This window comes from Diadema antillarum, unplaced genomic scaffold, assembly GCF_040938485.1.
Source record: "Diadema antillarum isolate AM-2024a unplaced genomic scaffold, OU_Dant_1.0 seq00001455_RagTag, whole genome shotgun sequence".
In the NCBI taxonomy this organism is placed as follows: Eukaryota; Metazoa; Echinodermata; class Echinoidea; order Diadematoida; family Diadematidae; genus Diadema; species Diadema antillarum.
This window is the reverse complement of record NW_027272201.1, coordinates 1,720,970-1,747,572: the sequence shown is the minus strand read 5'-3', so window position 1 is coordinate 1,747,572 and position 26,603 is coordinate 1,720,970. Positions and strand designations below refer to the sequence as shown.

The 26,603-nt window shown below is 36.8% G+C and overlaps 2 protein-coding genes across 2 annotated transcripts; both read left to right on the top strand.

Moving 5' to 3' along the window:
• The first annotated feature begins 5,613 nt into the window (after window positions 1-5,613).
• LOC139709631 (uncharacterized) lies at window positions 5,614-11,765 on the top strand. The gene is made up of 7 exons (XM_071621589.1): window positions 5,614-5,766; window positions 6,650-6,751; window positions 7,865-8,062; window positions 9,575-9,739; window positions 10,076-10,202; window positions 10,925-11,169; window positions 11,595-11,765. The coding sequence occupies exons 1-7, from the start codon at window positions 5,620-5,622 to the stop codon at window positions 11,763-11,765; spliced, it is 1,155 nt and encodes a 384-aa protein (XP_071477690.1). The 5' UTR covers window positions 5,614-5,619.
• A 4,538-nt stretch (window positions 11,766-16,303) lies between these two features.
• LOC139709630 (uncharacterized) lies at window positions 16,304-24,018 on the top strand. Its single transcript, XM_071621588.1, has 9 exons — window positions 16,304-16,697; window positions 17,955-18,107; window positions 19,089-19,229; window positions 20,452-20,553; window positions 21,104-21,301; window positions 21,864-22,028; window positions 22,461-22,587; window positions 23,085-23,314; window positions 23,827-24,018. Exons 1-9 carry the CDS (start codon window positions 16,461-16,463, stop codon window positions 24,016-24,018), a joined length of 1,545 nt encoding a protein of 514 aa, XP_071477689.1. The 5' UTR covers window positions 16,304-16,460.
• The last annotated feature ends 2,585 nt before the right edge of the window (window positions 24,019-26,603 follow it).

The following is a 26,603-nucleotide window of genomic DNA, read 5'->3' as shown; positions in this document are numbered from 1 at the left end:
ATTACAACAAAGTATAAATTCAGGTCCCAAAATTATTATCTTTATCTCTTTACATTACAATTTCGCTATAACATATTTTTGATACAAGAGAAAACTGATGGTCCCAAAAAACTTTGTTATATCGGGAGTCACTTGTACCACATTTATGACACAGTGAGCTGGAATGTAGAGTGGCATTTTGAGTTTAACCCATTTAAGTTCTGAGGTTGTTTTGCTGCAAGAGTTATATTGTTGTCCTCTCTAATTGAAAAAAGAAAGAAGAAAAGATAAGATGGAACTGATAAGATTCTTTGTTTTTAAAGGGGATGGCTAGTAACTGATCAGTAGGAATCAGTGGGAATGCTGGGGGATGATTGTTCCAATCCTTGTGGGATTCATTTAAGAGTACATTGTATATTTATTGTTGTGTGAAAATTGTTTGCTTCAGAATGATCTCACATTCAAGTAGCAGTCATGTGCTGTTTAATGTTTCCAGGTTAGCATGCCTGTACAGTGACGGGGCAATTGTAAACGGCCCGTTAACATTAAACTGCACATTACTTGAATATGAGACCATTCTGAAGCAAATAATTTTCACACAACCATAGATAGATATATAATGAATCCCACAAGGATTGGAACAATCATCCCCCAGCATTCCCACTGATTCCCACAGATCAGTTACTAGCCATCCCCTTTAAAAATGGCCAAGTACAGATAAATGATGGGATTTCATGCACGAGAAAGAGACTGACTGCTCACAGATTGTGTGTGTTACAATGTTTGTATATGATTTGTCTGTATGTTTATAATCTTAGACTTTTCTAGAGATGATTAGAATATGAATGTCACACTTGCCAGAAACAAAAGGCACTGCCAGCAGTACTGGTACTCCTTGGGGAGGAGACGAGCAAAGAAGTGAAAAGGCATTTAGCAAGATTCACTTAAAGGGCAGGGTGTGTGTAGACTGTCATACGCATTAACTCTCAGGTGACTCATACCATAGTAATAAAATAATGTGGCTCATACCATAGTACATGTAACTTAATACATCGTAGTTACAAGGATGGCATAGCTGCGGTTTGGAGGATGCTACAGATTCAGAATCATTTCGTAAACTTTAAGTGAAGTCCTTGACTCCAACACTAGACCCCTGTTTTCAAGTGCGATCTGGCAATATCGGCATGTAATTTGCTAGAATATCAAAAAATATATAAAAGTTGATAAACCATCACCGTTGAATAGATGGAAACAAAATCATCTAATCATCAGAGACTTCTAGAAGATAATTTATCATCATGGAGTTAAAATCAAAAGCACACACAAAAAAAAAATTATCATGCCAATTTTCCTTGTTAAACATCATGATGGGATTTGGACCCACAACCTTCTGATTTGCTAGACAGGCATCATATCCAGTAGACTACTGAGCTTCCACTCGATAGCCAGTGACAGTTCTTATCCCTTTAATATGGCAGTACAGTTGTAGGTAGTTGTATTGTATGGTCTAGTGCATATGATGCTTGTCTAGCTATGAGGATATCTTGGGTTGGAATCTCAACGGAGTATGTACCATACACATGATTTTTATCAGGGCAATTACTCTGAATAGTTGAATTGTTTGTAATAGCTGGTATCGTGTTGGAGAAAGTTTGTTACTATGAAAACATGTGGTCAATTATAAGAATATTTGTATAGCATGTTTCTCAAAGAGGTTGAACTTATGAATGTGAGAAAATGTTTCAGTTGTTCCTTACACAGAGACTCTGACTAGCACACTTTGTATGTGTGTGTGTGTGTGTGTGTGTGTGTATGTTTGTATGTGTTAAAGCAGCAGGGAGACATTCTTGAGGTTGTTCGCATCACATCTGGTACACGTACCAACTCAGTAAAATGTGTTAAACTCTTATGACGAATTCAGTAATACATACAGTTTTTAAAACGTTGCAACTTATGTCGGCCATAACTGCGGGCTTGAAAAATAAGAAATGACGATTCAGTGGGTTATGCAATAAGTCAGGTGCTTTGCTATGTCTGTGCATAAATCAAATATTGTTAGGCATTCTGAAGCCCCCCAGTTATGACTGGAATAGACATAAGCATAAAAAAACAGCACTCGAATCAAGCAGGTCTATAGAGAAATTCATGTCGATTGTTTGGTTTTAAGCTGTATTATAAAATCAGAAATGTTTGTTTGCTTGCCACTTCTAAATGTCAGTCATACGAGGAGTCAAGCTTTGCAAAAGTGTTTGATTACACAGTGCACTGAATGCCTGTGCGATTAGCAAAAGTTTCACCCTGCGCACAAAAGACTAGTCCAATTTGCAAAAGATTCTGCATGACACGTTTCTGGTTTTACAGTACAATGCACAGGCAACTCCCATCCTAACAAAGTCCTTGAGACCAACAGTTTTCTTTCATTATATTGAAATGTCATTAAAGCCAAATAGTCAAATACATGTGGATATACAGATGATAATTTGGGAACCTGACTTTTCACTTCAGTGTAACAAGAATTTGTTGTAACGGTGTTCGTTATTATGGGAAAATGCTGCATCTCCAGTCTTTCCATCTTGTGTGAATTCTGTTGAAAGCAAACCAGCATGGCTTATTTAGTTAATGCCTCAAATACACATGTCCCTTGAGCTGTGGCCTCTTTAAAGGACAAGTTCACCTTCATAAACATAAGGATTGAGAGAATGCAACAATATTAGTAGAACACATCAGTGAAAGTTTGAGGAAAATTGGACAATCGATGCAAAAGTTATGAATTTTTAAAATTTTTGTGTTGGAACCGCTGGATGAGGAGACTACTACAGCTTGTGAGTCATATGCGTACAACAGTATAAAGAAAATGTAAAAGAAAATTCAACAAATTTTCACTTTTTTCGCATAATAAAAGAGCTCTTGACTTGCCTCTTTCTAAAGGCAGGGGGGAATAATATTACCCATAACATTTGTCGGTAACGAGTCAGGGGAATGCGTACTTTTTTCAAAAGATGGCATTTTGTGAAATTCTCTTTATATTTTCCTTATATTGTTGTACGCATGTGACATCTAAGTTATTCATACACTGCAGTAGTCTTCTCATCCAGCGGTTACTGCACAAAAACTTCAAAAATTCATAACTTTTGAACGGATTGTCTGATTTTCCTCAAACTTTCAATGATGTGTTCTACTAATATTGCTACATTCTCTCAATCCTTATGTTTATGAAGGTGAACTTGTCCTTTAAGATTTTTTGTTTGTTTTTGTTTTTGAGACAGATGATAAAAATGAGGTAAAATGTCCACGTAACTCTGCCATGTGCTGACTTTGTCATTCCTCTTTCATAAAGTGTAGAACAAGGACTAGTGTAATAACAATTTTCATACCATGTGTCATTTCTGTCCCTTGGGTTCATTTTATTCAGGTAACAATCGGCATGGTATTGCACAATATGACATGTATTCTCATTTGGACAAATCTTGTCATGAATTACATGAACCAATATGCAGATGAAAACCACAAGAAAGACATCTAAGGTACAACACAAACTTTGAGCTGTCCTTGTGAGCAAATCCATTCTTTTTTCCCAAGCAAGAATGGCTTACTACATTTGTTTATGCACAATATTCAAATACTGTAAAAGTGGAAATTTTCGTGAGAGTAATTTTTCACACTCAGTCAGGTAAGATGAACTTAGTTTGTGTGTCTTTTACTGAATAAAATCTAACATAGTATTACATATACTCTTGTAATAAGCAAAAACATTTTGTATGCTTTTATTTTCATGCCGGTTTCCGTGTCACAAAAACTTCCACTTGTACTGTTTTGTAATACTGTAAAAGTGGATATTTTCGCGCGACTAATTTTTCGCGCTTGTCCCCGTAAGAAGAGTTTCGCGTGTTTTTAATTCCGCGGAATCAAGACATCACGCAAAGGAACATATGGCAAGCAAAAATATTCGCGTGCTTTTATTTTTGCGCTAGTTTCTGATTGCGCGAAATGCGCGAAAATTTCCACTTTTACAGTAGTTCAGATCCTTAATTATTCCAAAGGCTGTCAACAAAAGCTTGACCAAGTTGCTCAAGACAACGTCACCCATGCCAGTACATACCATATGCCATATATACAAGCGTCTGCAGTAGGAAACAGGCAAGTGTAAAAGCTCATTACAAAGGGGGGAGGGGGGGGGGTCATTACAAGGGGAGAGCCAGAGAGGGGATGGGAGATGTCTATAAAGTTGAATACATATAATAAACAAGTGTAAATCAGACTAATTGCAGAATACCATGACAGAACTAGACTCAATGGGTACATTGACGATTATATCACACTGACATTAAGGCACTGATAAAAGACTTGTCAAGCCACCTTCAAAACCTTTGATCGCTTGGAAGTTTCTTGTATGTACCGACTGTCTGCTATACTCCCTGAAGAAAGCAGTAAATTTGACACTTTCTCTAGAGCTCAAGTTTCAGAATACAGCGATTGTAAAGGGAAATGACCCAGGCAAGGGAACATACACTCTCACCCTACATATAGTGGAACTCTGTTATAACGAGGGTGGATGTAGCGAGAAAACCGATGATAGCAAGGTAACTTTGCAGGTCCTATTCCTTCTTATACAAGTATAAAAGCATCCATAGGGGGAATATACGTCTGAAAACAAGGTATCTGGAGGGGGAATTCGTTCCAAAGAGGACATTTTTTATTCCCCTTAAGGTTTTGACAATGTTTTTCAAAGTCTTATTGATCTGGTGCCTCGGGACTACTCCACAGTAGGGCACAGATGGCATAGTATGTATAGATTGAGGACTGTACCATCAATACAATTTAAGGGAGATTGGCAGGGATGCAAAAAAATGGGTTTATCTATTGGATGTGCATAGAAAGCGGGTCTTTGGGGGAATTTAGGTATATCTGCTTGTTTCTAAAAAGAGTTATAATTTCTCATTAACATACAGAATTTAGTGGTATAAGATGCATTTTGTGCTCATGTCAGTTCAATTCTGCATTGAACCCAAATCAACAAATCAATGCATAATTTTTCAAAAAGGGCAATATTTGCATTTTTTCTGAATATTTTTATGCTTTTATATTTTATATATAATATTCTTAGATATAAAGAGATACCCAATACATGTATAATGAGAAGATTTCCCTGATCCCAAGCAGCTCATTATAACAAAATTCCCCTGCAGAGGAAGTTCAGGTACTGAATGGGTGACGCCTCTTGTAGTTGCACAAAGACTCTTGGCATGGTCAGACTGGTTAAAGATCAAGAAGTTTAAGATTGCAAGTATAATGTATCTTTATATTCCAACAATTTACTTATGAATAGTTGTAAATGTTTGAAATATTTTTCATTCATTTAAAATATTTTTTAATGATTGTATATCATACTTTTATTGGAATGAAAGATAAATGGAACGAAATTCAGTCTACCTATTGGCATGGTATAACTTGGGATGAGATAGTCAGTCATGAGCAGAATTCAAGAAGACAGATTTATTGTAAGTTAATGAATTGACATCATGTGACAGAAATACTTGCTATAACGTATCATTAAATATGGCAGCTCTATTTCCCTGTGTCACCATTAATGTGATGGCAAATTTGTGAAATTACAACTTGTCCGCTGTATTTATCTTCAAGATGGGTGACATGGACCTGAATCTATCAAACTACGCCTATGAAGATTGTCTCGAAGATGGAGAAAAAATTGATGTAATCCACGTAAAGGATCCACCCGGAGAAGATGGGGAAGAGGAGGGAGAAGAAATGGAAGAGGAGAAAAAGCAGGTGGGCGATGTGTGAAACTAGATTTTCTTTGCACAGTTTGTTTCTTGTGCTAGTTTTCTTGTTGTTGTTGTTCAGATTTTTACGTAGCATTCAGGTAGTTTGGAAGTCTATTCATGAGTAATGGGCGGGAAATAATGTATCTATAGAGACCGGGGTAATAATAGGTACGCGCTTTGAGCACCTTACAGAGTGGATTTAGCGCAATATAAATTCATATTATTGTCATTATTCATATATATAGGTCGGGTGGATGATGAGGATATCTTCTTCTTCAAGGAGATATGAAAGGAACTTCCTGTGAATTGTGCACATGAGTCGGTACAACGTTCTATCAAGCCAATGCTAGCCTGTAATAAAATGATGTTCACGAGGATGGGCTGTTCCTCTTGCGAAGGTGGAAGTTAAAAACAATTATCTGGTTCGATAGGATCATTTCATAACTCCAAATACATCTTAATCCAAAAGTAGTCTATTAACCAATGGAAAAACTGGACGCAAGATGCTTTATTAAGAATTAATTTGCAGCCGTGGAGATGGCTGCATTGCAGAATTTTGTACATTTTCATTTCGTAATCACATACATAATCAAACAATGATTCTTCAAATATGATATAAAACTACACTCTCATTATTCAGAAAGCAAGAATGACATCTGATAAACAGAATTTTGAAATTAAATCAAATACACTTGTGCATACACATTGGAAGAACTGTTAAAAAAGATGAAATATATTGATAATCAATTCACAATTATATATATGTATATATACATATATATATATATATATATATATATATATAACATATATATACACTGCACAATCATATACAATTACCTAAACTGTTACAAAGTAAAATGTTTATTTTGTTTCCCTGCGTACAGGAAGTTTTGAACAGCTTTGCTGCCAACATGACATCGCAGCGTAAAGTCGACGTAGTATTTTCCTTCGACACGACCTGTAGCATGTACTTTTTGTTATCGACGGTAGGTTGGTCGAGGACGACCTCCAGGACGACCCAGCTTGCTATTACTTCCTGTTGTTTATTGATCCTCTACAATGATATAGCTGCAAGTGCTTAATATTCATACTTCAGGGATCCAATTGCATTAACGACTTATAATGTATCAATTTTTACTAGCGACTATATTTGTCAGAGCAGTCAGAATCATTATAATATTAGGCTTGGATTTTGATGTTATGTTAACTGTTGCAGTATTTTTGTTGATGACGTGAGCAATAAACGATGATATAATTGTACATCAACGAGACAAATATTCACACGTGGTGTGTATCTGAATTAAATCACTGAGAATCAATACAATACAATACAATACGTATACACACACACAGACACACACACACACACACACACACACATATATATATATATATATATATATATATATATATATATATATATTATATATATTATGATACTTGTAGTCCGCGTGTTGGTACCAGTACAGAAAAGATGACGAAGTAGGGTGGTAATGCATTTCAGTCCAACAGTGCTATTTATTCAGACCAAATTTTCGACGAATACATTCGTCTTCCCCAGGGTCGACAATGACTTCCAGAATTGTCATTGTCGACCCTGAGGAAGACGAATGTATTCGTCGAAAATTGGTCTGAATAAACAGCACTGTTGGAGTAAAATGCATTACCACCCTACTTCGTCATCCTTTCTTATCATAATATATATATATATATATATATATATATATATATATATATACCTATCACGTATAATATATACATTTATACATACACATTGTATATTTATATTGTCACGATAAACCACCCAAGGAAAAAAAGAAAAGAAAAGAAAAGAAAAGAAAAGAAAAGGAGGTGACTTTGTGCCTTTGCAGTGTCTTATACAAGACCACCTATATCTTTGGAAAGTCGTGCTTATATCACAGCTCTCAAATCTACAATAAGCAATAATGAATATCTATTTAAATGTTATGTGTATGTGAAAATATATGTTTCATATACACGTTTGTACATATTATTATGTATGCATATATTCATGTAGCATGCGTCAATATGTTTCTGTATCTATCATCTATACCATATTATATGTTTTATGTTTTCAGGTCAAAGAACGAATCCGTCAGTCAGTCACCAAACTCCTGGCAGATATTCCCAACATCCAGATTGGAATCATGGCTCATGGAGACTACTGTGACCAGAAGTTTTACGTCCTGAGGAAGCATGATCTCTCCTCCAATGTCAGCGACCTCGTGAATTTTGTCACGGAAACGGACCGCACTCTAGGAGAAGGATGTTATGCGGTGAGTTTCAGTGGTAGGATAGTTTTTCTTCCCATTTAATAAAAAAAGAGAATACAGAACATTAAAATAATAAGCCCTTTTTACACTTGTGTTTCTTAACCCCTTACTTTCTCTGACCCAGAACTATCGTTAGTCCCGTACCAATTTTTTCAGCTTTTTACACTCGCCAATTAGTCCCGTACTAAGCTCTTGTCCGGGGCTAAGGAGAAAATTGACCTTTTTACACTCGTATTTCTTAGTCCGGTACTTTCCAAACCACATGAATATTCATGATTACGCTGTGCACTGTACACGTACACACACGCACCGGCAGCACTTGATTATCTCGTTTCTGATTGGTCAGTGGGGGTCGGACTTCGTCTCCGTCGCTTAGCCCCGGATTATTTTTTTCGTTCTGTTTACACTCACTTGCTTGGCACCGCAATTGCGGTGCTAACCCTGCTACAGTTTTACAGGGCCAGATAGTACGGGACTCAAATCGGTGGGGCTAGCCCACTTTGGCAAAAACAAGTGTAAACAGAAAGTGGGCTAAGGAAAGTCCGGTACCAACGGTGGGGCTAAGCCCCCCCCCCCCCCCCCTTAGCCCCACCGTTGGTACGGGACTAAGCAAAAATTTGCAAGTGTAAAAAGCCCTAAGGAGTATTTTCAAGTCAAATAAAACCCCACATTTGTCTCTGCTTTTGGAGATTATCTTTTGCCCAATCCTCCCCCCCAAAAAAGAGAGAAATAAAAATAAAAGAAGAGAGAGAGAGAGAAAAAAAGAAAAAAATTCTCTCCCTCTCTCTTTGTATAATATATATATATATATATATATATATATATATATATATATATTGTATGATAATGTATGTGTGTATGCAACAGTGGTATTATACTTTATTACCCCTTATACACTTTAGTACCACAAACATCTGAATTAAAAAAAAAGAAAAGGGAGCGAAAAAAATCACAGAAAAATAAACGTTCTCTCTTTGTATGATATATACTCGTGTGTGTGTATTATACGTGTGTGTATGTATGTGTGTGTAGCTATGATATTCATGTTGATAAATATTAGAATTGTATCCTGTGCAATTGCATGTAGTGTGATAGTATAATGATATTTCATGTGATAATCCACATGACGTGTTTTTATCAGATATATTGATTTTGATATAAAACATTATCAAAAGCGCAAGCATGAGTACCTAATTATTGGCAATTCATCTGGGCAAACCTGCAATGATTTACATAACTTCCCATGCCCCCTTTTTTCGATGGTATCGCACAATCCACTTTTTCTGGATCTGCCCCTGATTTCTGTCACATTAAACAACATGGTATATGAAATATCATGATGTGTTTTGGTCCAGAGGACTTACTTTGACTATAAGTAAAACAAATCATTTTTTTTTTTTGTGGCTATGTTATGTATATGATCACATTTGTTATACTGAAATTCCTTACAACAACTTGCAAATACTTTTCATGTTTTTGACATTAGTTTGCACAATATCCACTTTTATCTTTCAGTGTTACGAGTGGGTCTTGAGACATGCGAACAATCTGTCCTGGCGTGAGGACGCAGCCAAAGCTCTGGTCATCATCGGTGATGTCGTCCCACACGAGAAGTCTTACACCACTGAACAGGTGGACTGGAGGGCAGAACTTGATGACTTAATCGCCAAGGAAGTCAAGGTAACCCCCATCCCCCAACACACACGCGCGCGTACACACGCACCACAATATACGGATACTATGGGTGTTATGGAGAGTTCCAGTGTCGGCACATTACAACATGTATAAGTATACAGAGTATAAGTGCACTTTATTTCCAATTCCTTCATGGTATACTTTCAAAACACTTTACATGAATTAGATAACTACTAGACTGCATGGCTCACTGCTTTTTCTTTAATGTCATGAGATTGTTTGAAGCTTATACAACATGCATGAGCGAGACATTGATGGTAATTATTCACGTATAAGGCAAACCTGATTCTTACAATTAAATCAAGTTTTGTTGTTTTACAGGTGTACGGAGTGCAGGTAAAAGACCATGATCCAGCCGATTCTTTCTACGGGTACATTGCGCGCAAATCTGGTGGTGCTCATATCAAATTCCAGCAATTTGGGCTTATCACCGACATGTTCCTTGCAGGTAAGACCGCAATTCTATTCTGATAAACTTGTAACAATGCGTCGTTCCTTTGGATGTTTCTATTTGTTTTGTTTTGTTTTTAATGTGCAGATCAAAAATAAATATGTAAAAAAAAAAAAAAAAAACGAGGTATAGAACGAGAATACAAAAATACGTGTAAATAGTACGAGAAGACATTACCGATTGCAGCTCATGTAAAATGCATGATAAAAAAAATGTAATTCATATTTCCTATTTTGACTAAAATGAGGAGAAGGCAAGAGAGCATATCGATTTTTTTTTTCTTAGAATTGTTCAGAGGCAGCTTTTTAAGATTTTCCGGAATTCCGGAGTTCCAAATATTAGATCCATAAAACCTTATCGACTGTTTTTGGGCACGAGTTGTTCGGAAACAAAATGGATAAATATTGAATTGATGCCGAGTGTTTTTTTGAGTGAATTTCATTACAACGCTTAAAATAATCCATAAAAACAAACGTAAGATCCTCAAGTGAGGCTGATGCAAGTCGAACAGCCATTATAGCAATTTCTACAAACTTATATACAAAAGACCAACACTGATGTCAGTCGACTCATCAATGCAATGATATAATTATCATATGATTTTACTTCTACCGATGGTGGCGTTGGGTGAGCATCTATATAGGGACTGTTTTTAATACACAAAATAAAATGATTATACATTATAACCTTTGACAATTTTATTTTGTTTATTGTTGTAGTGTGCTATAGGGAGTCCGGCGATGCGCAACTCAAAGCTTATGTTGATGAGGTGAAAAATGAGGGAAGGATGACCGAGGAAATGATGGATGTGATGCAGCAGTTAGAGAAGAAACCAGAGGAAGAAGAGGAAGAGAAGGAGGAGGAAAAGAAGGAGGAGGAGGAGAAGGAGGAGGAGAAGAAAGTTGAAGAGGCAACAGCTGAACCTGCGGATGCAGCGGCTGAACCATCGCCACGGAAACCACAGGTAAGAAATTCAAACATCCCGCGGGAAATATCCGGCATTTTCACAACAAACTCTCATTTAATACCCAACCCATTCCAGACAATGATATGCAGATCAATTAAAGCCATTTCCTTTAGAAATTACTTTATTTTGTTGGAAACCATATCTTTCGTTTAATGAATTACATTGTATTAAGGTATACGGTCTGTACAAGTGTTTGTGGCAAAATGCATACACAGAAAACTGGCGCATTTATACATCTAAAGGAAAGCACTAACCATCACACTCCATGATACACACACACACACACATCTTATACAATAAACCCCAACAAGCCCAAGAAAAGACATTTATTCGCCATTCTTTTAAAGAAGGGAAATGATGGGCATGTTTGCAATGCTGATGGTGATTATAAAAATCATCACCTTGTTTGTTTGTTTATCCAGGAGGAGGCTTACATTAAAAAGCCATGGTGGGACCAGAATCTGGATCAAGAGACCCGCCCGCGATTCACCTACAACGCTAAGAGAGACGTCTGGCGCCGAATCCACGTGGGTAGAGGAGCAACGATCCGCAATAAATGTGGACAGTTGAAGGAGGAATGCATTCTAATGTAGATAGTCCTTGTAATATCTCTGGTCAGGGGGACATTATAGGCCCTAAATGCATATATAATATATACCTTGACTTAGATACCCCTGGTCAAGAAGAGTTTGACATGACAATTATTATGACTTATGTTTTTTTTTTTTAATATGTATATCTATTTCTCGTATTTCACAACGAAATATAGAATGACATAAATCACGGAAAAAAACAACATCAAAAAATTATCAACATTATATTCGAAACATAGCCACTAAGCAAATAACACAACGTTATATCAAAATCATGCGAAAAATAAGATGTAAAATATAAATGTATTATAAATATACGAACCAAAAATGCCATGCTAATTTAAATAAGTTTCTTCGGTTAGGTGATTGATCTTCTTAGATTTCTTGAAACATAAATTCATTGCGTATGTATAAGGACTATAGAAATGTTATTTATTGACGTACATGTATATCATAAATGATAAACAATAAAAGAGGAAAAAGAGAAAAAAATGCTCAAGATGCACTGTATATACTAAGTTTACTGTTGGATGTATACGCACATTTTTCATTATGCTCTTCCATTCATGTGTATGTTGATACATGTACCATCCAACCATGTACCGCTGTATTACCTCTATCATCTATTCATACCGGTCACTTGCGCTGAAGTGCATTGTGCACTGTACTCTCATAGTCTCAAAAGTTTTGCTCAGTGACATGTAGCAATCAAATACCCTGATAATTTCCTGCTAGCCTTAACAACACTTCCTGTAACTCATTCAGAGTTACCCTTTGTGAAGGCTAACCAGTCACATAATATAGAATCCAGATAAGGTTATATGCAGGTATAAGAAAGTGACACAGCTAGGGCAATAGTTGACCATAGTGGATATATACAGATAAAAAGAATTGAATGATTGTGGACATACAGAAACAGTGCAAATTTCATCTTCCAGGTGTAGTCGTGTTACTATTTGTGATCAGATTAGATAGAACATTCCGGAAAATTCTTCGACACGAAGCGTCTTTTTTCTTTACCATCAATGTGAATACTGTATTATATACAAATGCTGTTTTAGAAATCGGTTACATGACAATCCTCATTTACTCCTGCGACAATGTTCCCATATGAAATATCTCTTTAAGCCAAACACAAATTCTACCCACAAACAGTTGTTGGTTGCATGGTTGGTATGGTTTATTAGATGAAATGTTCTCGCAGCTAAAAGGCTGAATTGCAACATTAGTATTGTTCACACAATACATACGTGATTAAAAAAGAAAGTATTTACAATTTTCAAATCATTCATCACTATTTAAAAAATAACAATTGACATCATTTACAACATTATTCATTATAAAATATATTACATTCACTACATTGAACACACTGTACGTGACGAATAAACATAAACTGAATAAAAGGGACCCATGCGGTTACTTCCTTTTCTTATAAACATTGTATTCACATCTTTCCCCTCCCTCTCTCTCTCTCACAGACATACACGCACGCGCAAACACAGGTACACTCACAAACACATACACACAATCATCTCTTCATCATCCAATAAGTGACTCTCACACACATAAACACATACAGACACTACAAATTCTCATTCTCCCACCACACGGCATTACTGATTGTAACTGTACATTCGTCACGAAACGTCTTTCGTCATTGTCGCAGGAGCAACTGTCGTGTCAACCTATTACAAATCATCCTCCAATAATAAACTAAGCGCATATTATTTTGTGGTATGTGCTTGATGCTTATAAGTCAATCGATTGTATACTTGGAATGTTTAGTTTGCTTTCATTTGAAGAGTACACATTCTCAATGTGAGAATATAAGTCTTGCCATTTAATAAATCCTGCATTATGTCGTATCTTTAGTCTTTCATTTTTGTATGTATATTGTATATGAATGTGTTTGCATAGACTGTGTTAAAGTTACAATATACATTTTTATCGACTTAACAGTAACATGCCGTTTATTATTGAGGTGGTTAATATTTTTAATACATGTATATTTAATATGAAAGCATTCTTCAGATGAATGTCTGCTTTCTGTACAGCAGTAAGCCTTATATTTATCATGATTTACATTGCTATGGTACACATCTTTTGCCGTTCTCATTTCTCTCCCAGAAAATGACTATATGTATACCGTTTCATAATGTTCCAACTGAAAGCAATATTGTAATGTTTCATCATTTTTCGGGAAAGTATGATGTGGTCTTTATTATTTATTTCATTTTTTTTTTGCATTAAATAATGTGTACCTCTATGCGATGCTTTGCTAAAAAAGCAAAACAAAAATATACTTGTATACAGAAATTACTTTATGTCCTAATAAAGCATAAGTTGATATACAATAACAGGGTCAAAGTCGTGTCTTGTTTTTTCTTGAGTCAGAACGGTGATTTATAGTCCTTATTTTTCTATTAAGAGTACCTAAGAAGGAAAAAAAAAACAGAAGAAAGGAGATTTCACATGATCAAGATAGCAGAAGATTGTAGGCACTTAATTCTTAATCAATGGTGGGGAAGACTACTCATCGTTTATCATGTAATCACGTAATTCAACCATATAAACACTTCATTGCTTTGGGATCGTCAAAAGCGGCTCTCAGGCAGCAAGCTGCGTCATGACTGTGAGTGTATATCAGGGGCGGATCCAGGAATTCCGTAAAAGGGGGGGGGGGGGAGGGGGGGGGGGGGCGCCATTACAAAGTTAACGGGGGAGGGGGCGCACGCTCCCCCTTTTTCTTGTTATTGAAGGGGGCGCGCCCGGTGCGCCCCTGCCTGGATCCGCCACTGCGTATGGCAATGAATATTCATGCCATCATTTTGCATGTGTCTAAAAAAAATATGCCTACAAAAGTTAAAGACATATTTTTTAACTCTTTCGCCCATGATGTTGTTTAGGAATAATTGTAGGCCTACTTAAAAGTGCCTTTCATCATAAAAGACGTTTGAACTTATTTTATGGGTTTGTTAAGGGTCTTTATAATTATGACGAGCAAGTGCAATAGAATCAACTCGTACCATCTCGCGGTTCAGATTAAAGACTCATGATAAGATTGTCTATACTCCAACATCATTCTGACGATGGTCACAAAGTACCACTTATAATGTAGAGGATTTATGAGTGATTTGATCACCCACAAAAAGAAAAACAAACTGGAAAGGGAAACATTGATGATTAAAGCTAATGCTTGGATCTCTAGAATAATCTCCAGAAACCCAAAGTTATTTTCACTGTTGTGATTTTTCCCTATTATCTTTTATTTTCATTTTCATTTTTTAGAGCAAAAAGAGTAAAAGCTGCAGCTTTCCCAACCCCCTTCCTTCAGCAGCTCCTATAAACCAGGGAGGTGACCACCTCCCTGTAAAAAACAAACCATGAAACAGCATATCAGTGGATGAGGCTCATCATGGGCTACGACCACGAGGGATAACGGGCATTGTATACTGTATAGTTATTATGGGTCCCGGTTGTGAGTCGAATCAGGGAGGTGGCCATGTACATGGTCGAATTACGGGGTCCATATATGCTGCCATGTTTTGAAGATGGAGAGTACAATGTTGGTTTCATTACAGCATGACCACACATCTTTTTCAACATTTTCAAGGTATATATCTACTACATTGTACTTCACTTTTCAGGGGCTGATCCAGGAATTCCGAAAACTAGGGGGAGGGGCGCCAAAAATATCAATTCTGATGTCGCTTCCGAGTTTCATCGGCTGACAAGCAAACAAAAAACATATCAAAACAAAACAAAACAAAAAACCCAAAACAAAACCCATTGAACAGCAATTTTTCGAAAGAACTTTTAAGGCAGTAACATTGCATGTCTTTATACAGTTGATTCTTGCTCGTTCTATATAGCCTATGATGCAAACTTTAAGAGAACACCTGAAATCACTATTTTTCTTTTATTTGCATGATTGTACAGTCAACTTTCAATGTAGCGACCAGGGGGGTGTTTCATCAATTTAGTCAGCGCTGACAAGTTGTCAGTCTCTGACAATTTCAGCAAAATCCTTGGTTTTGATTGGCTGAGATGCTCTGGTCACTTAGAGACTGACAACTTGTCAGCGCTGACAACTTTCATGAAACGGTCTAGTCTGACATAGTGCACAAAGACTAGTGCAGCTGACGCACCAATACCTTTGCATACTGTTGGAGCACAATAAAATGCCAGCTCTGGCAATCCCAGGTCTTCTCTTCATCTTTCTCTTTTCCTACCCCTTCTCCTATTTGTCTTCTTCCTCATTTCTTCTAAATCTTCATCTTTTTCTTCTTCTTTTCTCCCGTTTTCTATATTACCTCTAGACTTTGTCTCAAATTGTTCTAAATCTGAAACGTGCAAGAGTGTGTTACCATTCCCTGGATCGTGTATGTGCATGTTCTCTGCTACATCGTACTGTTGGAGTCGGGGAAGTACGTGTGATACTATTTTTAGAACATTACATCACTTCGAACGGCCGACCAAAATAGTCTCGTCTGACGAGTATAAAACACACCCATAGTGCGGAAGTCAACGGTGTTGTTAAAAGCGAGCCACCGTAGCTGTGAACAGTGACAAGCTCCAAACACTGGCCAGCGTAACCATCTAGGATCCTACCAAGCAGGAATATAACCCGCGATTGTAAATCCTTTTCTCTTTACTAAGATTTGAAGAGTCAACAAATCTTGCCGTGAAACCATGGCTCCGACAATGCCGTCTAGTACAGTCGACGTAAACATCAAGCTGACCAGCGGTCGTACCGTTAAGTTCCCCGTACCCTACGGCACGACCGTCGCCGAGCTGTGCCAAAAAGCAGCTGCGGAGGAGAAAGCACCCGCGGAAGAAGTAACGTTGAGGTTCGATGGCAAGACGCTGAAGAGAAGCAAAACTGTCCGAGATTATGGAATCCGGGTGGAAACAGTACTGAAAGTCAAGGTAATTGTTGTCATATTTGATTCTTCAAGAATTTTGAAATGTTAATATTTCAATGCATGTCATTGTCACTCTTGCAGCCGCCAGTATACTATTGTACTATTACAATCATGAGCTCGCTCATTCTAGGCCAGCCAAGTCATGACCCCTGCCGGTAACCGCACCCAAGTGAATAGTAGCGTATTTTATATACCGGAAGCGGCAGTAGCTGCTCTACTGTGGACTAATTAATGCATATAAAAATCGCCTAAAAATCCACGTTTTTACACCTTATAAGTCATTTAGTGTAGGCATAGTGATCTGTAAACATAATTGCTTCCTTGCAGATATTCCAATGTTCCTAGCTCTCCCTATCTATATCTCTCACTTTATCTCTACCTCTTTATCTCTCTCTCTCAATTCTGTCTATATAGAATGCCCATGCATGCATGTCGTGTATTGCACAGTACTGTAAAACGAGAAATATTCGCGTGCATTTTAATTTCGCGAATTTCGCGAGCGCAAAGATTCGCGAAATTAAAATGCACGCGAAAGTTCTTTTCTACACTATATGCATTGAATGCCAGTGGCAGTCCGTGAAAATTTCATGCCGCAAAAAAGGCCATCGGCTCCAATTCGCGAAAAATTCATGTCGCGAATATATCATGTTTTACAGTAATTTACTCCATTAGAGTTAATATCAGTGGTTATTAATGTTGATATCTGAAAACTAATTGTTTCTGTGTTCTCCAAAATTGAATTTATTTTCATATTTCCTCTGATCCTCTTCTGTTCATTTCCCTTACTCCATCCTTTCTCTTTCTAAAGCATATGCATAGGGATAGCTATTTACACAGTGACTGGGCTGTGTATAGTTAGCATAGGGGCTACATCTGGTGTGATATGCACTGTATTAATGTACATGGTTCATTATTATCTTTGTGTTAGGGTTTGATCATGAAATGATTTTTACAGAAGTGGCATCCAATCACAATCAAACGTTTATTCTCTTGAGTATCAAATCAATCAGGAATACCTGTAGGCGTAGTTGCTGCACAAAATAGAAATTTCATGTAATGCCATGCAGCATTAAGCTTTGTGTTACCTTCGTGATGTAGTGGCACCATTGTTTGATAGGAGTCAACATATACAGGTGTCGTATTTTTCTAAAATGTCTACATTTCTTTTCTTTTTTAAGAACAGTGTACATTTACATCTTTTTGGATTAAATCAACATATTCAAAGAAGATGATATCATTTTGTTCATTTTTTTTCTTGCAGATGATTGTCAAGCAGACATTGCAGATGAACTTGAAACTGCCAAAGGATGAGATCGTTTCCTTTTCGATCTATAACACATCTCTCCTCTCTGAAATCAAGAACAAATTACTGCAGGAGAAACCTGACATGCACCAAAATCTGATTGTTTTCAAGGTAAGTCTCCTAATCACTTAAATTCATCGGATGTGGGGGATGTTGGCAGGAGTGGGATGGGGTTGGGTGGCAAGCAGTGGCAGACTCAGGGGGAGTGCACCGGGTGCGCGCCCCCTTTTACTTTATTCTAAAAACAAAATAAATAAAAAGAAAAAATGGGGGAGGGGTGCATGCACCCCCTTTTATTTTGTAAAGGCACCCCCTCTTTGTGAAATTCCTGGATCCACCCCTTGTAAGTCATGACAGGTCTGCATTGAATTAGGAATGTGTATATCTTTTATGTTTAAGGTTACTTATTATATCTCAGCTTATACTGAATATTACATCAATGACAGACTTACCCACTGAGAATACCCGTTTGTACAAGTATGGATGTCTGCATTTTTTAAATCTGAAAATTGAATCTCCCTTGCTACGAAGTCTTGAATTAAATCTTTGAAATAATCTCTTGTCAATGCAATAAAAGCCAAGCAACAATTCCTTTGTGGTTTCTATGCATCCCGTCTTAATGATATTGTATCTGTGTCTAAATAAATATTTTAAATTGTCTTAAGACAGTGATGTCAACCTTATTATAGTAAGAATAATATTGTGGCTGAAGACCGACTATTGCTCTCAATGACTGCATGCACGTCTGTGTATAGACAATAGGCATGTCAGAATTTATAATTCATGTGAAATTTTAGTTTAATTTTTTACAAGTGAAAGCGGCAACCATGAAGAGAGATTATTTTGTTCTCTCCTCTCAAAACTGATCTCATACATTTTTGATCGGACTACTTATTATAATAATGACTCCATTTGATTCTTTAGTTGCATGTCAGGAAGCTTTTGAAAGAGATACAGGTTTGGTAAAATGAGAGAATTTTGAAAACGGCATTCATATTGCACCAAGCATCTGTGGGTATGATAGCTACATTTAAAGAACCTACCCATACTCAAGTTGTAACATATATGTTGGCTGTATTGTATTTCTTCAAGATTGGTCAAATGGAGCTGAATATGTCAAACTACGCCTACGAGGACTGTCTCGAAGATGGAGAAAAGATTGATGTGATCGTCAAGCGTCCGCCCGGAGCAGATGGGGAAGAGGAGGAAGAGATGGCAGAGGAAGATAAGCAGGTATAGGCATTTTGCAAAACCAGTCTTTCTTTGCACAATTTGTTTTTCCCTTGTAATGATTTTTTTTTTAAATTATGGAGGGAGATGTTTTAGGCACATAGTTTGGCAGTCTATTGTGGAGTGATGGTTCAGGGGTCGAGGTTACTGTAGAACCAGAAATGTTTGCATGCATTCTGATTTCACAAATTTTGTGAGAGTCAAGATTTGCAAAATTTAACTGCATGTGAAAGTTCTTGTCAACATTATTTTGTAATGCTAGTGACAATTGGCTCCAATTTGCAAAAGTTTTATTCTGCGGATATTTCTCGTTTTACAGTATCTACATAGTGAAAGGCAAAACAAACCTAGAAATTTTGGCATGGATGCAAAGTGAAATGTGCGCAAAAGCCGAATGTCTACACATTGTATTGAATGGCAGTGACTCTTAGCAAAGAGGCATGCCAAAAAAAAAGGTTGTTGGTTCCAATTCGTGAAATTTCGTCCTCGACTGCTTCTGGTTTATGAATGACTGATTTGTCTTTTGCAGTGTGGTTTAAGCTCTGATATATTATCAGTTCCCATGCAAGCTAACAGCCCTTTTAATTAATGGCAATCAGATGACAAATCTAGTGAAACGGTGCTGACCAGTCTAACCCTGTCTTGCAATTCTTGTATTCAAGTGCATTGATCATGACAAGCTAGGTTTTGTTATTACCTCTGCCAAGGTTGTTTTGAGCATTGGTTTGTTTGTCTGACTGAATCCAGGAACTTTGTAAGAAATTTTTGAAGGATTCTTTTATCAAAATCATTGGCAAATAGCCCCAACAAACTAGAGCATTCTGGCTGCATGGATTTGAGGTGGGCATATTAAAGTGCTGACCATGTGCTCAAGGCACAGCAAGAATTGTTTTAAGTACATGTACAAGGAAGAGATACAAGAAAGGATTCTTTATCATTAGACAACAGAGCCAGTTTCAGCATATGTGTGTATGGATGGAAATGAGCTGCTTGGTGGAGGTCTGCGCTCTCTGAGTGCTTTTCTAGTTGTTGCTGTTACTGTTGTTGATGATAATAATTAAAATTCTGTATTTATTTCCTGTTAAGAAAAATGGGAAAATATTAAAAATGAGGGATGCATGCAAGTTCCAAAATCATATTTTGTACACACCAGATACCAAGGTTTACCACTTGATTGCCTGAACCCCCACACAGTCAAATGTTTATTTTGTTTCCCTGCATACAGGAAGTTTTGAACAGCTTTGCTGCCAACATGACATCGCAGCGTAAAGTCGACGTGGTATTCTCCTTCGACACGACTGGCAGCATGTACTCTTTGTTATCAACGGTAGGTTTTATCATGGACGACCAACCTCGCTACTTCCTGGTGTGTGTTGATACAGCAGAGAATCATTGACATAAAGTGCTTAGCTACTTCATTACCCACTGCATTAAAGACATATAGTGCAATTGATGTACAATTGCAGCAACTAACTTGACACAAGTCAAACTGTTAATATGCTGTTACTGCACTGTCATAATATCTCCCACAAAAAAACCCAGACAAACAAACAAACTAAAAAATTGCGCATAATATATCACCACAAGGCACATATAGAAACCCAGTTCCTCTTCAGAAAAACTTTGTCAATAAAAAAGAAAGTTATCATCGTCATAAAATGTATATTTTAGAGCATGTAACAGTGTCTTTCTTTCTATATAACCAAACCAAACTGCGCCAGCGTTTCTTTTCTATTACATGTATCTGTTTTGTTCATAATTTAGTTGGCAACTTTATTTATTATATAAAGTTATGCAGTTGTATGTTTATATATTTATATGTTTGCATATTTATATGTTTGCATATGTATATGTTTGCATATTTATATGTTTCTTAGGTCCAGGCAAAACTCCGACACTCAGTCACCAAACTCCTGGCAGACATTCCCAACATCCAGATCGGTATCATGGCCCATGGAGACTACTGTGACCAGCACATCTATGTCCTGAGAAAGCATGACCTCTCTTCAGAAGTTCTTGACCTTGTGAACTTTGTCACAGAAACAGACCGCAGTGGAGGGGAAGGAAACTTTGCTGTGAGTGTCATTGGTGGATATACATAATTTTTTGGTCAATTTTTTTTTCTCCCATATTAGCTTGGAAATGAATCCACAAACTGTTTTCGAAATAAGTTCTATAGATGTATTTGCTGTACAATATAGCTTTTTGAAATAAGTTCTATAGATGTATTTACTGTAACTGTCATTACTGAATAGAGGCATAGGAACTGTACTTCTGAAAGTGAAATTCAGTGTTGTAGGGTCAGCAGAAAATACATTGTTTCCCAAAGACTTTGATTAAAAATAATGAATGCTGATGCATATGTGACAGAAAACAAAAAACAAAACAAACAAACAGACAAAAAACGAACAAATGTTCAAGTATTTCTGTCACATTAAACAAGATGTCTTGAAATCTCATGATGTGTTTTTTTTGTTCATAGGTCTTACTTTGACTATAAGCAAAACAAATTGATATGTGCTATGTATATAATCATGTTTGTAATTGTACTGTTATTCCTTCCAACAACTTGCGGGTACACACTGTACTTTTCATGTTTTTGACATAAGTTTGCACTATCCACTTTTTTTCTTCCAGTGTTACGAGTGGGTCTTGAGACATGCGAACAATCTGTCCTGGCGAGAGGACGCAGCCAAAGCTCTGGTCATCATTGGTGATGTCGTCCCACACGAGAAGTCTTACACCACTGAACAGGTGGACTGGAGGGCAGAACTTGATGACTTAATTGCCAAGGAAGTCAAGGTAATGTCCCCTCCCCTCAAAAAAGATGAATAATTATAGTAATCATAAAATGTTGATAAAACAGAAGTCATAGGGTACATGCAGACACTCTATATACAGAATATGAATTAATTTTTTTTCTGATACTTTTAATTGTAATATTTACACACTTTGTACTACAACGGACTCATTGCTTTAATGTATATAGAATCAAGATGTGCCACTTCCATCGCAATTATGTCCATGGAATGCATTTTCCATGAGTTTTAGTACAGTTTCATTTTGTTTATTTTTGTTTTTGCTTTGTTTTTGTTTTTTGCTTATATTTAATTGTATCTTAAATTCAGGTGCAAGCACAATGCATTAGTCAAAAATGGCTTTTCTCTTGTTATTTTTGTCTTGTTATGGCACATCACAGTCTTGCAATTAAAGATATGTTTTGATGTTTTTTAGGTGTACGGAGTGCAGGCACGCAGCTATGAACCAGCCAACTCTTTCTACGGGTACATGGCACGCAAATCTGGAGGTGCTCATATCAAATTCCAGCACTTTGGTCTTATCACCGACATGTTCCTTGCAGGTAGGACTGCCATTCTCTTCATGTCAAAGTCTTGTGTACGTGGAACATTAGTTTGGATGATGCCCTTATCTAGAGATTGAAGCAAAATATATATATATATTATGTCATACAACTATTGGTATTACTGATTCTAAGTATTGATGACATTTTGCTTTTCATTGTTCAAAGTTGCACAAGCAGAAAGTCAACATCAATGTAATTAGCAGTAGTTATCATAAAATGTAAAGAAATTTGGGGAATTGCTATAAGGAAGAAAGTTATCAAGTATCCCCCTGTAATCAAAGGAAAGGTCCTAAATAGACCGATTTATACAAATCAAACATCCGCATAGCGATTTTTACAACATTATTGTAACCACTGTGAAATATCAGAAGATACCTGTCACAAGCAGTAGTGTTATCTTCAATTTTGTGTATGTTCAGTAATATCAGATGAACAGAGTAACCAGGAATATATCATGACCTTTTAAAAATGATGATATCTCCTCATATTTACAGTGTGCTACCGAGAGTCCGGAGATGACCAGCTCAAGGCGTATGTTGATGAGATGAAGAACGAAGGAAGGATGACAGAGGAAATGATGGATGTGATGCAGCAGTTAGAGAAGAAACCAGAGGAAGAAGAGGAAAAGAAAGAGGAGGAAAAGAAGGAGGAGGAGAAGAAGGAGGAAGGAGCAGCAGCTGAACCTGCGGGTGCAGCAGCAGAGCCATCACCACAGAGACTGCAGGTGAGAAATAAAGCAAGATTGAGAATTATCAGACATTTTTACAATAGATATTCTTAACCAATACATGACAAACAATCATTATGTTGGTAACTTTTAAACCATTGCCTGCAGGATTAATCTGCAGGATTGACATTCATGGAAAACCATATCTTCTATTCAGTGCATCAAGGTTCCTTTTGCAGGGACTTTATGCCATTGGTCCTGTAGTTGCCAAATTAAGCATCCATTGCTTTGCTTTCTTAGCAGCAATGACACAAAATAAATCATTAAGGTAACAGTATTTGTGCCAAAAACATCGATTGAAGAGACAAATAACAAAGACAACAAATAACAAAAACAAAGAGACAAAAAGGCATCCCAGCTCAGAATAAAAAGAAAAGTGATTTGCCACTCTAATGAGTGTGCGACCTTAAGAAGGAGAGAGAGGTGTTGCTGATACTGATGTTAACATTGCATTGGAAATTTCCATCACACAATGATTCTAAACATTGTCATCTCTTTTGTCTGTACAGGAGGAGGTTTACATCGCTGAATCCTGGTGGGATGAGACACTGGACCAACGAACCAGGGTGGCATTCAACTACGATGCCGACAACGACAGCTGGAGCCGAAACAGCATCGACCACAACTCCCCCAACCTAGATAGGGCATCAACGACTCGTAGAAAGTCCAAGAAAGGGAAGAAGGGCTGCGCTTTGATGTAGACGATACTTCCACTTCCATATTAAAGGGAACAGACTTTGACTTAAAGCGTACCACAGCAGGTTGATGGATTCTTGTGTCTGCTTTCCAAGACAACTCACATGCAGGACTCAATGGGCATACCAGGTACGCTCAAGGACTGGTTTGTGAGGCTGGCTAGCCCGTCCAAGGAAAATCTTCCATCAGTGATGCTGTGTGAGTTTAGTCAGTGGTGATTTGGCAGTAAGAAGTTTGTCGCATTGACGGTAATCATGTTTCACTGTGTTCGGATGTATAACTGCCAATTTGGTTGGAGGAGCAAACTGACATAACACAAACTTTTTGTGCTTCCATTATCAGTTGAATGATTGTTGATTCCAGACATTTATCCTTAAGTTTCCTCAATTATGGTATAAAAAATCAGATGTGTACAAACCTACAAGAGGACCACTATGACTGCTTTTGTTCAAGTGTCCTTTATTGATTAGTTTTTATCCTTAGTTTTGTATTTTTTCTACTGAGAATTAATGATATAAATGAGTAATAACTGAACCCTAATTGATTTTTAACCTTGATTACCAGTGAGTATGACAGCTGATAATGGGCATTATATTCAAATATGAATGATGTTATATTCTGTAGTTTATTTTGTTATATGAGGATGCAATTTGCAGAAAATGGTAAGTCTTTCATAGGATAAGTGTTGGACTTCTGTAACAGGATTTGCATTTATCCACGTTTTTTTGTTTGTCTATTTATGCTAAGATGTAAAGTGTGTGTGTAAAATGTGAGCCTGAAATCTCAAAGTCTGCTCTCTATACATACATAAAAAGAATCATTCTAAATGATAAAGAGTTTGAAATATGTCATGTGAGCTGAGCTTGGTACGTTCTATGCTTAATATTTGTAAAACAGCTTCTTTGAAATATTTGGTTTGCTGTCACATTAACTGTGTACATTCACACGGTCACTCTTGCCCATGTGATCCTTTGTCACTGATTAAAGTCTTCCATTTCTGAAGACATGTGCTACTTAAGAAATATGCAAGTTGAATTATACATATTTTTCATATATCCTTAATTTTTTTTTTCATGTTTTACGCTGAAGTTTTTTATGCCTATATGTACCAGAAAAAAGGGAAGGGCAAAATTTTACAAATTGATTGAACTAGGTACTGAAATGCTACGTTTACTAAAATTATCATAACTGCCATGGATGACCAGCATCTAGCTCAAAATACCACTCACTTTGTGTGTGCAATAATGTTTTAAATTATTGTACAGTGGAGTGGTAAAGAAACTGCTTATCATACTGTTTCTCCAGTAGTAAAAGCTTCAAATTTAGCCAGATTACACCATGTTTGTCTGCATTTTACTTCCTTGCTGACCTTTTAATCATGCCTCTTGTTATTCCTCTTCAGGCTCTTGCATGATAAGACACAAACTGATCATTCAATTGTAAAGAGGATTAAACAGATTTGTGGGTACTCTCCAAAGGAAAATAGCCTCAGGAATTTTCTTCCTTCTCTTCCTGTGGAATTAAGCCTGTAATATAACATACAAAAAAGCACATGAGTACACAAACACACGATGGTCATATATTCAAAGTCATGTGCTGAAGGGGGCAGGAGCATTTACCCCCCCCCCCCCCCCCCACCACCACCACCAACACCACCACCACCAACACCACCACTATATTCTGAGGATTCCTGTTCATGGGACAAACTGTATACAATGCACACCACAAGAAAATGAAATTTAAATGTATATACATATATACATGTATTTTTATAACAAATTCATTATATGCAATGTACACCATAAAGAAATGGAATGTATAACATTTTTTATAACAATTTTAGTATAATTTAAGGGAAGAATTTTAAAACTGCAATATCTTATCAATTATCCTTTGCTTCTCTCCTATAGAAAATTTAATGTTTATATCATATGAACTTTCATTCATTATGTTTCTCGTGTGTTGGGTAAAATTGTGTACAGATTTTGTGTGAAGAACCTGAAAATGCACAAAGGCCTTTTGCAGGGAATGCTTTGTACAGTACAGTACCAATGTGAGATACCAGTCTGTCATTGTCCCATGCTGTAGTTTAGACACACATAAAGACTGAAAATCTAAGAAACATGTTTATTTCTTCTTGAGACTGCCTTTGTATCAAATTTTTCATCAAAAATATTAACTGTTGAAATTAAAGGTACGTACATGTGAATACATGTGTTTGGTACTGATAGGCAGGGCCCTCTGGTAGAGCAGTGGCAACACTTAAGAGGCTACCCTGGATAAATAAGACCTTATTATTATTATTATTATTGTTATTATTGTTATTATTATTATTGTAGGCCTATTGAGAAAGATATGTATGATGTCTGCAGATATGGGTTATACAGGGGAAACTCGGTATAACGAACACTGCTATAACGAGATATCGGTTATAACGAGGGAATTTCCCCGGTCCCAAATTTCCTTCCACACAAGTCTATGTAAAATGCTACTCTTATAGCGAGATCGGCTATAATGAAATAACTGCTATAACGAGATAAATTTTGTGACTTTCAAACAAAGAAAAACATAGTCAATCAAACCTGCTATA

Coding starts and splice junctions, on each gene's coding strand:
- LOC139709631 (XM_071621589.1), top strand. CDS start 5,620: ATGGGTGACATGGACCTGAATCTATCAAACTACGCCTATGAAGATTGT. Junction 5,767..6,649: donor TGGAAGAGGAGAAAAAGCAG/GTGGGCGATGTG, acceptor CCCTGCGTACAG/GAAGTTTTGAACAGCTTTGC. Junction 10,203..10,924: donor CACCGACATGTTCCTTGCAG/GTAAGACCGCAA, acceptor TTATTGTTGTAG/TGTGCTATAGGGAGTCCGGC.
- LOC139709630 (XM_071621588.1), top strand. CDS start 16,461: ATGGCTCCGACAATGCCGTCTAGTACAGTCGACGTAAACATCAAGCTG. Junction 21,302..21,863: donor GAGGGGAAGGAAACTTTGCT/GTGAGTGTCATT, acceptor TTTTTCTTCCAG/TGTTACGAGTGGGTCTTGAG. Junction 22,029..22,460: donor TAATTGCCAAGGAAGTCAAG/GTAATGTCCCCT, acceptor GATGTTTTTTAG/GTGTACGGAGTGCAGGCACG.